The sequence below is a fragment of the Antechinus flavipes genome, chromosome 3 (genome assembly GCF_016432865.1).
Source record: "Antechinus flavipes isolate AdamAnt ecotype Samford, QLD, Australia chromosome 3, AdamAnt_v2, whole genome shotgun sequence".
Classification (NCBI taxonomy): Eukaryota; Metazoa; Chordata; class Mammalia; order Dasyuromorphia; family Dasyuridae; genus Antechinus; species Antechinus flavipes.
The window spans coordinates 168,099,723-168,113,291 of NC_067400.1; the positions used below are offsets into that span (position 1 = coordinate 168,099,723).

At 35.3% G+C, this 13,569-nt stretch overlaps 2 protein-coding genes across 13 annotated transcripts in view; one reads left to right on the top strand and one right to left on the bottom strand.

The window, feature by feature from the left end:
* NAXD (NAD(P)HX dehydratase) overlaps window positions 1-3,370 on the top strand; it is an 86,174-nt gene extending 82,804 nt beyond the window's left edge. For all 7 annotated transcript variants that reach the window (XM_051984189.1, XM_051984190.1, XM_051984192.1 and 4 more), the window contains one exon: window positions 2,981-3,370. In XM_051984189.1, the coding sequence (XP_051840149.1) occupies window positions 2,981-3,131 (151 nt within the window). In that variant the 3' untranslated portion in view covers window positions 3,132-3,370. The remainder of the gene's footprint in view (window positions 1-2,980) is intronic.
* CARS2 (cysteinyl-tRNA synthetase 2, mitochondrial) overlaps window positions 1-13,569 on the bottom strand; it is a 78,721-nt gene that overhangs the window by 1,946 nt on the left and 63,206 nt on the right. For all 6 annotated transcript variants that reach the window (XM_051984198.1, XM_051984197.1, XM_051984199.1 and 3 more), the window contains 3 exons: window positions 12,229-12,327; window positions 7,573-7,824; window positions 6,905-7,026 (listed from right to left, as the gene is read on the bottom strand). In XM_051984198.1, the coding sequence (XP_051840158.1) occupies window positions 6,958-7,026; window positions 7,573-7,824; window positions 12,229-12,327 (420 nt within the window). In that variant the 3' untranslated portion in view covers window positions 6,905-6,957. The remainder of the gene's footprint in view (window positions 1-6,904; window positions 7,027-7,572; window positions 7,825-12,228; window positions 12,328-13,569) is intronic.

The following is a 13,569-nucleotide window of genomic DNA, read 5'->3' on the forward strand; positions in this document are numbered from 1 at the left end:
CTCTGAAGTCCCTCCCAACTCTTAAAGCTATAACCCAGTGATCTCATGAAACTCTTAAATATTCCTTCCACTCAGAGAACTTCTGGGACAAGTCTTTGAGCATTGCTGTAACTGAAAGTCATTAATCTGTAAGCTACTCTGGTGATTTGCTTTTCCTAACTCATTTAGCCTGGTCCTTTAGCCTGGTCCTAGGCCCCATGCCTAGACCAGCACCAGATTTCTATTTGAAACCTTTCATAGGAGGTTAATAGGAACTGATGGAGCTTAATGCAAAAATATGGAAAAGACATTTCCTGTCCTCAAGAAGCCCAAAATATAATGGGGGAGACAACATAGAAACATGTAATTCTATATTCTATATAGATATTCTATACAGAATAAATAGAAAACAAAGGAAAGGCACTAGAAATAAGAGATAGGGAAAAGTGCCCTTTAAAGAGTGGGATTTTAACTCAAAGGAAGATAGGAAATGAGTAAGTAGAATTGAGAAGAAAGATGGTTCCAGGCATGGGGGGCAGCCAGAGAAAAATGTTCAGACGCAAGAGATGGGAGTGTCTTATTTTGGGGACAGCTAGGAAGCCTGTCACTGGACTGAAGATGGTGCCAGGGAATAAGGTAGGAGATCAGAAAGGTAGGAAGGAGTTGGGTTAGGAAAGACTTCTGAATACCAAAATTTTGATTCAAAGAGAATTGGGTATTTGCTGAGTGAAGTTTGAGGAGGTGGGGAGACAGAGTGGGAGCTACACTTTAAGAAAATCATTTTAGTGGCTGAATGAAGTATTGGAATCCCAAGGCTTGGAAGACTACTGACAGGCCATTATTGACTGATTATTGAATCCAGATAGGAGGTGGAAGAAAGCGTCAAGAGGAAATGTTGTAGAAGTAAAATCTTGTTGGCCTTGCCAACACTTTAGACATGACTCTTAGGTCTTAGATCAAAGTACTTTAGTTACAGAAAGATAATGAATTCTGTTTGGGACATGTTGAGTTTAAGATGTCTAACTGGTTCCAACAATAAGAGATCATCTCATTTATTGAGGCCAGTTTCAATGACCTTATGAAGAAGAGAGCCATCTATACCCAGAGAGAGGGCAGTGGGAACTGAGGGTAGGTCACAATACAGGATTCTCATCTTTTTGTTGTTGTTAGCTTGCATTTTTTTTCTTATTCATTTTCTTTCCTTTTTGATCTGATTTTTTTCTTGTGTAGCAAGAGAATTGTATAAATGTTTACATATATTGAATTTAACATATGTATAACATATATTGGATTGCCTGCTATCTAGGGGAGGGGGTGGGAGGAAGGAGAGGAAAATTGGAACATGGGGTTTTATAAGGGTCAGTGCTGAAAAATTATATGTTTTGAAAATAAAAGGGTTAATAAAAATAAAAAAAAAGAAAGAAGAAAAATATGTCTACTGGACATTCAGTTTGAGGTCTATGAGAGACCCTTGGAGTGCAAAATCAGCAAAGATGTCCAAACTGGATAGGTATTGAATCATCAGCTTAGAGATGGTACTTAGATCTTACGGGAGATAAGAAGAGGACCCAAGACAGACTGCTGAGAAGGGATCCATGAAGATCCACTAAAAGAGACATAGGAGTGGTCAGATAGGAAGGAGAACCAGCAAGAGAGTATGAAAAATACAGAGAAAGATGAAAAGAGTATGAAAAATGCAGAGAAGAGAGTATTAAAGAGGAGTTCCAGAAGCTGCAGAGCAGTATAGAAAATGAGACTGAGAAAAAGCAACATTAAGATTCGTGACTTTGGGACAGTTAGTTGCACAGTGGATAGAACACCAGCCCTAAAGTCAGGAGGACCCGAATTCAAATGTGGCCTCAGATGTTTAACACTTCCTGGCTGTATGACCCTGGGCAAGTCACTTAATCCCAATTGCCTCCGGAGGTGAGGAAGATTATTAGTGACTTTGAAAAGAACAATTTTGGTGTAATGGCAAGATCAGAAGTCAGATTGTAAAGGTTGAGACTAGCGTGGGAAGAGGGAAATCACCCATTATAGCCATTCTTAACCAGGAATTGACCCACAAAGGACAGAAGAGTTAGAGGAGGATAATTAGTGGGGATGGAAGGACCAATGGAAGGTACTTTCAGAATAGCTAAAACAAATGGGTATATTCATAGGCAGTAGGGAAGAACAGTGAAGAGAGATTGAAAATAATAAAGTAAGAAGTGAGATGAGCTGGAAGGGGATTGCTTGAGCAGAGAGAGGGTTTAGTTTATCAAACAAAGGGTTTGAATCCAGTATCTCTGACTTCTAAATTAGTGCTTTTTTTCTACTTAGCTATAATGTATTTTCCTATTAATCATAGAATTTTTACGTTAGTCTTTGTTGGTAATTTTTACAATAAATTCTTGAAGGTCTTTTGTTTAATAATGGTTTTGTCCACATTTATAAGTACTAGAAATTTCCCCCCCACATTTATACATATTACAATTTTTTATTTATATGAAAAACTAGTTGTCTTTTCATCCTAAAATATTTGATGGCACTTTTGGGGGGGAAGGGCGATTAAGGAAACTCCTTCCATAACCCTTTAGGAACCTCCAGGAGATAATTCTAAATTTGTTCAGCCCAGGACAGTTAAGTGGCTCAGTGGCTGAAGCACTTGCCCTGGAGTTAGGATCACCCCAGTTCAAATCCTGCCACAGAAACTTGACACTTTACTCAGCTATGTGACCCTGAGCAAATCACTTAATCCCAAATGCCTCACAAAAACAAGGAAGCAAATAAATAAAATTTGTTCTGCCCTAACTAGGATTGGGGGAAGGAGAACACTGTAAAATTACAATAACCTGAGATTTAAAACAAGCTCTAGGTCAAGAATATTAAGACATGGAAAACAATAGGACTTACACACCAATATTTTTTATAAATCTGATGTTTAATGGTTTCCAATGACTCTTGCCTTGCATCTTTCCAAAAATGGAAACTTTTTACTAATAATCTCTTCACTTTCTAGTCAGAACCCTTTCCTCGTGGCTGCCTTTGGTGCGTGTTCTCTCATACGGCAGTGTAACAACCAGGCCTTTCAGAAATATGGGCGCTCGATGACTACTACTGACATGATTGCCGAAGTGGGGATAGCATTCGGCAAATTGTTTGAAACTTGAAGCAAGGGGAGCAAGAAACATGGAAGCAAAATGTCTCTGGCTACAGGAGTCCTTTGAGCAGGAGGCTATATGTTAAGTCACGAACCCTCTGAGTGTTATGGCAGCACAGATGCTTCTTATTTTTAAGACTAGGGATTAAGGTGATTACCATAGATATTTCTCGAGAATTTGGAATACTGGAAGTGTTGGCTGAAATAAGATGTATTTACAAATGTTCTAATAAAACTAAACTGAAAGTACTTCTCTTATTTTTTGGTTTTTCAGCACTAACAAATCCTAAGAGCCTCAGAAACACACAATTTGAAAATAAAAATAAAACTTTTCCACAGCTTGACTGTTTTTGGTTTGCACTTGAACCAGGGGTTCAATGTTGGGTTTACATTCTACAGTTTTAACTTCTTTACACTGGGCTTAGGAAAGTGGGCAGTTTTTAAGTTAAATAAAACTACACTAATCCAGTTTGTGTATGATACTTGGATTTTTTTTTAAAAAATCAGGATTTGGGGGCATATTTCTTATCACTGAAATCTTTACCATGTGAATTAGAATATGTCATTTCAATCTCAGGGATTGAGTACCTTGCAGTCTGAAAAAAGTTGTTCAAAAGACCATCACATCACAGTAACTTTTGAAATTCTGAAATTGTTTGACATAAGTGATCACTAGAATATTTCAGAATAGTCTAAAATAATGTGCTTTTAAAGAATTATTTTAGAAGCATGGTTAAAGAAAAAAGTAGGGACATTCTTCTATGAGCCATCAAAACCTCTGTTATTGGATGTGATAAATTAGAGTGACAGGCTGTTTGTAGTTCTTTTGCTTCTGAGATGTAGTCAAGAGGTGAAAACTATTTGAAGGCTGATGTTAAATTTTCTACCTTTAATCAAGTTGTTTTTGCTGATTTTGGAAACTTAATACTTGTTTGGTCAGTGTAGCCTTAGGGATTCATGGTTTTTATGTAGGTAGTTCCCAAATCTGAGATATTATAGTCTACATCCCTACCCTTTCTCCCCTTCTAATATCTGTTGCCCATTTCCAACTGCCTATAACATAGCATTTACTGTTTGCCAAGAATGGTAATATTGTATCCTTCTGGTGGGATGTGAAGTTTGAGATTTGTAAATCCTTTCAAACTTCCCTGTCGGCTTCAAAACAAAACATACATCTTTGCTTTTTAGGAAACATTTAAATTAGTTCTAATAGTATTAGTGATTCAATTTGAATGCTTCCCTGGTGGTCAAGAGATTAGTGGCAATAAGAGTTGTTAAATATCCCCTTTAAATCGGCCACAGGTTTAGAATAAAAAAATTCACTCATTCCCGAATTATTAGTTACAAAATGAAAGTTTATTGTTGAATAGAAATCAGTTTAAAGACTTATTGGGAAATGGAGTTTTGACGCTGAGAATGCTTTCTCAATGGGCAGGGTCCTAGCAAAGTGCACGGGGCCATCTGCAAAGACTCTTAGTTAAGAGAAGCTGTTATATTGGTTATCTTGATGGGGGCTGGGACAGCCCAGGCTGATCAGATCAGGATTCCTTAATTGAATGAGAATTTAGAATTTCTAAATTCTAAATTTTTAAATTCAGGGAGTTGATTTGCCCCTGAATAGTACTGCTTCTTTTATCCTGAAAGATTTGGGCTTGTCTCTGACTCCTTGGAGCCTGGGAGATCAGAAAAGGGGACACAATCTAAGAGTGATAAAGGGTAACAGTTCCCCTCCCCCTTCATTAGTACAGCTAGTTTGATTTTGTAGAATTTATCTGGACAGCCAGAAGATGGACAGATTTCTAAAATATTGTCTATTCTCAAATGCTCCCAGATATTCACTACCATGACTTTTTCTAGTGGCCTGCTTCTTTAAATGGTGTCTTTTGGACACACTGCAACTTCTGCCTCACTCCCAAAATGCTGAATTTTCTTTAAAATTGTTAAAGTTTAAAATGCATGATACTTTTTAAGCGTTCTAACTGTAAACAAAATATGTGTTTCCATGAACTTCTTTGGGGAAAATAACTTATACTCTGTGAAATTACTTCAGACCCCTCATAAGCATTATTTAAAAAAAAAAAAAAAAAAAGCATTTTTTATTTATAATCTTCAGTTCTGGTGAGTAAAGCCAGAGTCTCACTAACTCTCACTTTAGGTTCTTTAAATAGCCCAATCAGTATAGATTTCACTTCAGCTTGATACAGCTACAACATTGAATTATTAGGTAACTTGCATTTAATCAAAATTAACTGGTAAACACCAATCATTACTGACTTCCTAGGGTGAATGCTTCAAGGCCCTACTGTAATGAATATTCTGAGAGCTGCCCTAGGTTTTTTTTTACTCATGTTACTCTTACATAAGACCTCAGTGTGATTTAAATGATTAGAGGAAGACACTTTAAATAATAAACCTGGTACAGATGGATACCAGATTGAATGAAACAGTAGATTACACAGAAAAAGAAAAGGGAAGGGTTGGGATGAGGGCCTAGAATGGATAGTATCCCCATGGGCTGCTGGCATGGGCAAAATAGGTCTCCTGATACAATGTCTGCTTTTTTAAGTAAGTTAAGTATCTTATATTTCATAGAACAGATGTAAAGATTGCTGGAGGAAGGCCTTTCTTGGGATCATTTGTGGATAATTTATAGAAAGTTGAGAGGAGCACAGGAAGAGAAAGCATAAAAGACAAGTAAAATATAGAGTATAGATCCAGTTGAGTACATATGTGCCCATTTTAGGTAGATGTTCCTTGATATTTTCTTAGCTTTTTGTTTTCTATATATACTTCTCCCTTGCCAGTCTTACAATTTTCATGGTTTTTATGCAGGTGTTGGTTCCCAAATCTGAGATACTATAATCTACATCCCTACGTTTCTCCCCTTCCAATATCTGTTGCCTATTTCCAACTGCCTATTAGACATAAATATCATGGTCATTGGTAGCACATCAAATCTTGTGTATGTCCCAAACCAACATGTTTTCCAACATGTGACTGTTAATGGTACCACTGTTCTATAAGGCTTGAAAATGGTATGTTTTCTTTCTTTTTTTGCCTGTCATATTTTTTTATTTTATTAACCATTTATTCGATGGCTTTGTTTAGATTTATAATGAGGTATAGGGTTTGGTAACTTTTGTTTCTTTCAATTCTAGAGCTCTCAAATTTTTCAACTTGTTTCTTTCTTAACCTGATTGATTGGATGGCAGATAGTATAGTCTCTGGCTAGGTGATAGTATATTTAACCATTCTGTAACTTAAAATACTAGGTCCATCTCTCCATTCTATCCTCGTATCCTATAATCCTTGTGTTTTCAGTGGCTTGAATTTAATATTGCCTTAAGGGTGTGTGTGTGTGTGTGTTTTGTTTTTGTTTTTTTTAAAGCTCAAGGTGGGGAGTGTGGCAGAGCAGAAAGAAAAAATTGTTCTCAAGTTTAGAAAGATGTGGTTTCAAGTCCTGGCCACGATTAATACTGTCTGGGTGCCTCTGAGCAAGTCATGAAATCTCAGTGCTCTAAGCCATTCTCAAAGATTAAGAGATACAGAGAATTTGTTGACACACATTGCTTTATTATCTGGGGATTCTCTTTACCAACAAATGCATAGGTGTAGTTCTTCTCTTTAAACCGAAGTCTCTCTTACAATGCAAGCTAAGTCAATCATTATAAATTATATCATACAAAAATGAAAATCTCTTACATACATTTAATAGAAATGAAACAACTACCAATTTAATGTTGATTTAACAGTAGAAAGGGAAACTTTAATGTAAAGTTTTACCTTTCCAATAGTAAATATTGAATCTTATGTCCAGGAAAGAATACAATTTCATTTCATTTCCCAGTTTTTTGCTCCTCTGTTCCTGGTTCCAGCAATTCCCATGTAGAAATATTGTTCCGATCCTATAAATCAAAATTTAAAAAAAATTTCTTTTTAAAAAGCTACCTTTTTTCCCCCACAAGCATTTTTTAAAAACAGATATTTTTTTCCCCAATTATATATAAAGACAATTTTTGGCATTTATTTTTGCAAATTTTTGAGTTCCAAATTTTTCTCCTTCCCTTCCCCTCTCGGTAAGCAATTTGATATAGGTTATATATGTGCAATCATGTATTGCATGTTTCCATATTAGTTGTGAAAGAAAAAAATAGATCAAAAGGAAAAAAAAAGCATTCTTAATGGTAAGATTTTGAATAAAATTTAAAGAGAGATCCAGAGGGACCTTTGAACCTTTTAAAGAACTGTCAAAACAAAATGTATAAATCTCTTCTCTCCAATGAACAAAGAATTTAACACACACTGTGGCAATACTTCTTATGTCAATATAGGGAATTTAAAAGTACACCTTTTCTGGAACATTTCTTTTGTCTCTTGCTCCCCCCAAAAGAGGCATATTCCTTCCTTTTCAGGAAATTCTGGGGTATATTTTACATAAAACATTAATTAACCTTAATATTGATTCCATAGGCAGCAAGGTTCTGCCGGAGGTTATCACAAGCATGGAGCAGTGGTTCCCTTTCTAATAGCAACTGTTGCCTTTTCTCTCTCTGTAGTTTCTTGGCTTCTTTGGACAGGTCAACTGGAACAGTCCCCGTGCCTTCTGATGCAACCAGGGAGTACTGGCGGACTTTGGAACGAAACTGTACTAGTTCATCAATCACATTATGCAGAGTAGCTGAGCTCCTATTTTCTGAAATAAACTAAACACAGAAAAAAAAAATTACTATTAAAAACATAGCTACTTTTACAGAAAACAGTTGGTGCAATAAAGTCAATCTAATGACTAGTCGCAGAGTAAACATTTTTGGAGGAGGCCTGGCTAACTTTTATTTTGAAAAAAAAAAAAAGGCTTGATTAATGAAGTATTTATATTTGATAGCAATAACAAAATTATGGCAGTTATTTATGTTTTGTCCAGACATTTACTAGCCTCCAGTTCCCCTTAAACTTTGTCTTCATCCCACACTTGACAAAACTAAATTCTCAAACTAACAACCAAAATAAATATATCAAAAAGAGAAATGGATATAAATGGAAGATTGTAGTTTTCACAATAATGACCAGCTTGGGATAGAAATTAAAAGACAAAATAGACTACCTCAATCACATACAATTTCCACAATGTGGAAAAAAATATAAAAATTAGTGAAGCCAAGCCCTAGATATATATGATAAAAAGCATATTAAATAACTGACAAAAGTCTGATAGACAAAATCTAAATAGAACTGACAAATGCAGACTTGAAAACTGAATCTTTAGGTCAAAATTATGAACAAGGAATTTTCCCAAAAAAATGCAAATTGTCAAAAAACCACCTGAAAAAAAATCAAAAATTACTAAAAATCTGAGAAATAAAATTTGAAGTAACACTGAGGTAATAAGTACTTCTCATTAATTAAACTAGTGAAGATGGCAAAAGATTTGTGCAATTATTTTGCATCTTTTTGGTCAATATTAATTTTTTTCTTTATTGCTATGATATTAGCATTACAAATATTACATCAAATTATGACAGTGAACATCCTTGCTTCATGCCCATCTTGAAAAGAAAGCTTTCAATATTTCTCCACTAGGAATAGAGTACAAAGAACTAGAAACAAAGTAAATGTCCATCAATCAGCAAATGGCTAACCTATTTGTGATACATAAATGTAATGGAATATAAAATAGTGCTGTGAGAAATGACAAACACGATGAAATTGAAGAAAAGAAAAGAGCCCTATGTTACCCTAAGTTGTTCTCTCTTCCAAGCTAAACCTCTCAATGCTCACATGGCATAGTGTGTGGTCCCAATACCATCTGGTGGCTCTTGGTTTGGATATATTCTAGCTGACCAAGATGTTTCCTAGGGTGGTACTCAGATTTGAATACAGTAGCCCAGGTATGGTCTCACAAGAATACAGAAGGACTACTTCTTCCTAGCCCATTATGGACACTACTTTTCTTCTAGGCCAACCACACAAATCATATTAAATATTTGACAGTCATGCTACTCTATGGACACATATAAAGGAAAGTAATCCAATGATGTCATGGAAGTCACTTGACCTTTTTAAGACTCAGTACCCTCATATGTAAAATGAAAAGAAGAATGCTGGCATTTCCTGCCTCACATGATTGATGCAAGGGAAATGAGTGCAAAAGCTTAAAGCTCTATATTAATTTATTAAATTATTATCATTTTCAACAATTATTCCTTGGCTTGAAAACTGTTTTGTTACCAAGACAAAAAATTCAAAAAGCCAAATGAGTCCTGAAGAAAGGGGGAAAGGTTAATACTGCTTCTGACAAGGAAAAAAAACAGTGTTCTTGTCCTTTCACAATTTCATCCTGAGAAGTATCTCAGCTAAAAAAAAAAAAAAACAAAAAACAAACAAACAAAAAAAAACCCAATCTTCTGGATGCTCTTAAATGCAGTTTTCAAAATCTATAGAATATAACCAGTATGTAAAGAGTTGGGGGAAGGGAGGGTGTTAAGAAGAGCACTGCCTCGAGTAAAGGAGACTTGGGTCACATTCCTTGTAGAATCAATGTTTGTGGTTCAAAGTAAAAGGCTCGTTCGGAAAAAAAAAATTTTTTTTTTGTAAAATACCCTGAATTTTCTTGATCATTCTTCCAAAATAAGTTTTTATGAGCCTTTACAGCAAGGATCTGACATTATTTTTCTCATATTTTAAAGGTAGTTAAAAACAAAAACAAAATAATGGTGACAAAATGTAAACTAAAAATAAAGTGTCCAAGTTGTAATTTAAAACATACACACACAACCTTCTGACTATCCCCAAATTTCTTAATAAGGATAATATTGATGGCACTATTCACAGAGAAGTTATCTCAACAAGTCCAAAACTCCCTGAAAATAGGAATGATCCCTTCACCATTTTTGTATCCTCCACAATCTATCACAAAGATTCACATTTTGTCAGTGTTTAGTTTTTTTGTTGTTGAATGAATGAGTATAAGCTTTTGTTTGCTTTTTAAAAATGTCTTTATTAGAAATGATGTCAAAATGGTTTAGAAAAGGCAAGACATATGAGCTTTCCTCAGCTTCCCTTCAAACATATAACCCTTCTCTGTAAAATGAATGATCTGCTATTGAACGAGCTCTGTACTCCATTTGAATATCCTTCCTCATTCATTACAGTGATATAATTTCTATCTACTAGGAATTCTCTGCTGGGAAAATAAGGGATGTTTGCTCCTTGAAGGCTTTACCCAACAGATTAAACGCCTAAGATTTCTCTCCAATGTGACATCTCTGATATACAAAAAGATTGGATTTCTTTTTGGAAAGTCTATTCATTGATTACATTCAAAAAGTTTTTTTTCCTAGTGTGGATTCTCTGATGTCTAGGAAGAGTAGACTTTTTTGTGAAAAACTTTTCACATCGATCACAATCATATTTTTTTCCATTCAATGTGGATTCTCTGGTGTAAATAAGGAGTGGACTGCTGTCTGAAAGTCTTTCCACATTGACTGCATTCATAAAGTTTTATCTAGTGTGGATTCTTAAATGGCTAGCAAGAGTGGACCTTTTTGTGAAAGTCTTTCCACACTGATTACATTTATAAGGTTTCTCTCCAGTATGAATTCTGTGATGTTCATGAAGACTATATTTCACACTGAAAGTCTTTCCACATTGATTACACTTATAAGGTTTCTCTCCATTGTGGATTTTCTTATGTTAAAAGATTGGCATTCTGGGTGAAAACTTTACCACACAGATTATATTCATAAGGTTTCTCGCCAGTGTGGATTCTCTGATGTATCAAAACAAATTCTGGAGCAAAGGAACTCACAAAAGAACAGGTGAAACAATTATCCAGTCCAAGATAACTTAGGACTGCAGGAAAGGTCTGTTTCCCTTGGGAAAAAGGGGAACATAGTCCTGCACAGGTGGTGTTCAGGCAAGCCAGTGGGAGATTCTGAATCCTACCATAGATCAACACCCAAAGGGTCCTGGAAAACTCATCAATGGGTATAATTAGGCTGGATAACCCAGAATATTTGGGCAGCCCTGGAAGTTCAGGGGCAGCAAGCCAGGGACCAAATCCCTGGCTCCTAGTGCAAGAAGTTTGGAACAGTGTTCCCTAAGCCCCAGGAGCAGAACTCAACTTTAAAAGTCATGAAATAGATTGGAAAGAAGAAAAAACAACCAAAAAAGTACTGTCCATAAAAAGCTTGTATGGCCACAGGGAAGATCAAAACACAAACTCATAAGAGCCAAACAATGTTAAAACACCTGTAATGTGAAGCCTCAAAGAGAATTATGAATTGGTCTCAATTAAAAAATTATTTTAAAAAATCAAGAGAGACAAGTGAAAAATTGGGAAAAGAAATGAGAGCTAAGCAAAAGAAATCATGAAAAAAGTTAACAATTTGGTAAAGGAAACACACACACACACACACACACACACACACACAAAACTCCTTAAAAAGTAGAATTGTCCAAATGGAAAAGAAGGCACAAAAGCTAAATGAAGAAAATAATTTCTTAAAAATTAAAATTGGGCAAATGAAAGCTAATGATTCTATGGAACACCAAGAATCAATCAAATGGATGAGAGGTTCTGGTCTCCCTGTCTCCTCTCTTCTCTCCTCCATTTTTGATTCTTTGTTCAGAATGTGCCCCGACCCTAATGAAGTACAAGGAATATTATAGCCACTTTCCAGAACTCTCAGGTCAAGGAGAAAATAGTACACAAGCTGACAAAAACTCACAATTCTAATATTAAGATGTTGCAGTCAGGATCACACAGGCTTTGACATTAAAGGATCTACATTAAAGGCCTGGAATATGATATAAGGATCTTGGATGACAATGAAAAATCAACTTGAATCTATTTCTATTCTACAACATATTATCCCACTCATCTCTCCCCACTCTCAATTCTTACTCTTTTCCTGCCCACGTATAAATTCACTTCTCCCAGGGGAGATATCAGGCTACATCAGGCTATTGCTTTTTCCTTGTTCTTTCAGAAACATACTTTTTGACACATGAGAAATGTTCAGTAAATCAAAATTTTAGTAAGAAGACATTATTGGAATGTTACATAGAGAATACTGTTATAGTTAAGCTATTTGGAGAGTATGACTTACCTGTCTACTTGAGAGAGAAATTCCAACTGTGTCCAAAAAACTTTCAATATAGGAGACTATTGCACCATATACAGCAGGACTTCTAGGGCAGTTATCTTCCTGTTATAAATTAAACATTATGTTTTTAACTCAGTCTTTATCTCAATGTGAAAAGGCATTTTTGGCTCTATGCCTAAATATAAACACTTTAAGAAAGCTGAAAAATGGAAAATTCCCTATTCTTCAAGTTAAAAACAACCATTCCTTTATTGGCAGCTAAGAAGAATGGGTAGAAAGCTTGCAAGTTGGAAAGATTTGGATTCAAGCATCACTTGTGACTTATATTGGTTTGTGACACTGGGCTAGTTATTTAACTTCTCAATGCCAGGCAATTCTGTAAGATAAATTTGTAAAGTAACTCTTGACACATTCAGAAAAAAGATTTTCCCAGTGGGAGTTCAATAAAATTACAATTCCAAACCCCAGCTCATTGATAGAATACTTTTTACATACTCTATTTCATTTGATTCTTGCACTACCCCTAATAAGTATGAAGGACCATAAATAATACCAGGTAATTTTAAATTTAGCCTGGCAACTCAGGCTCAGGAAAGTACAGCTAACAAGGAACAGGGTGTTAAAGTCTCAATCCCAGGTCTATCGATCTTCTCAATCCTAGGTTAGCACTTTCTTATCTCAGAGGTGTTTCAAACTTCTTTCTTTCATTTTGTCATCCTCAACAACCCCTGTGGAACTTCAGGCTATGGGACTAAATGTTAATATGGAATTTTCTAGTAGACTAAATTTGTGATGTAGTCAAATCTAAGTTTTTTTTAAAATCCATTCAATAAACGGGTCAAGAAATGACCCAGCTTTGTAGATCGTCACATTCTCATAAGGCTTCTTATATCTCTAGTGGTGAAGTCTAGAAACAAACATGGAGTATAGCCAGAGCTTTACATGACTTAAATAACTGAAATCATTATTAAAATAATGAGCAATTATCAAATTAATAACTTAAATACAAATGTATTTGATGAATATCACCCAAATTCTATGGGCTTCACTAGACTGGTTTAAAAAGAAGCTCATGCTAGTAGAGATCCTGCACTCCTTTATAAAGTTGTGAGAGAATGAAAATAACAATAAACTCGAACTCTTCTGTGTTCATTAAGGGTTATGCTAATCTTGCTTAGTTGCATCTTTGCAACTCCTGACCTATATTTCCTCTTTTGGGAAATAAGCCTTAATTACTTCACTTAATTCATCTCTCCCAAGAAAAGGAGGAAAAGAAGAGAAGGTAATTATTATATGTTAGTAAGTCTGTTGTACTCTGATCTAGGATACATTCCTTTCTACTTG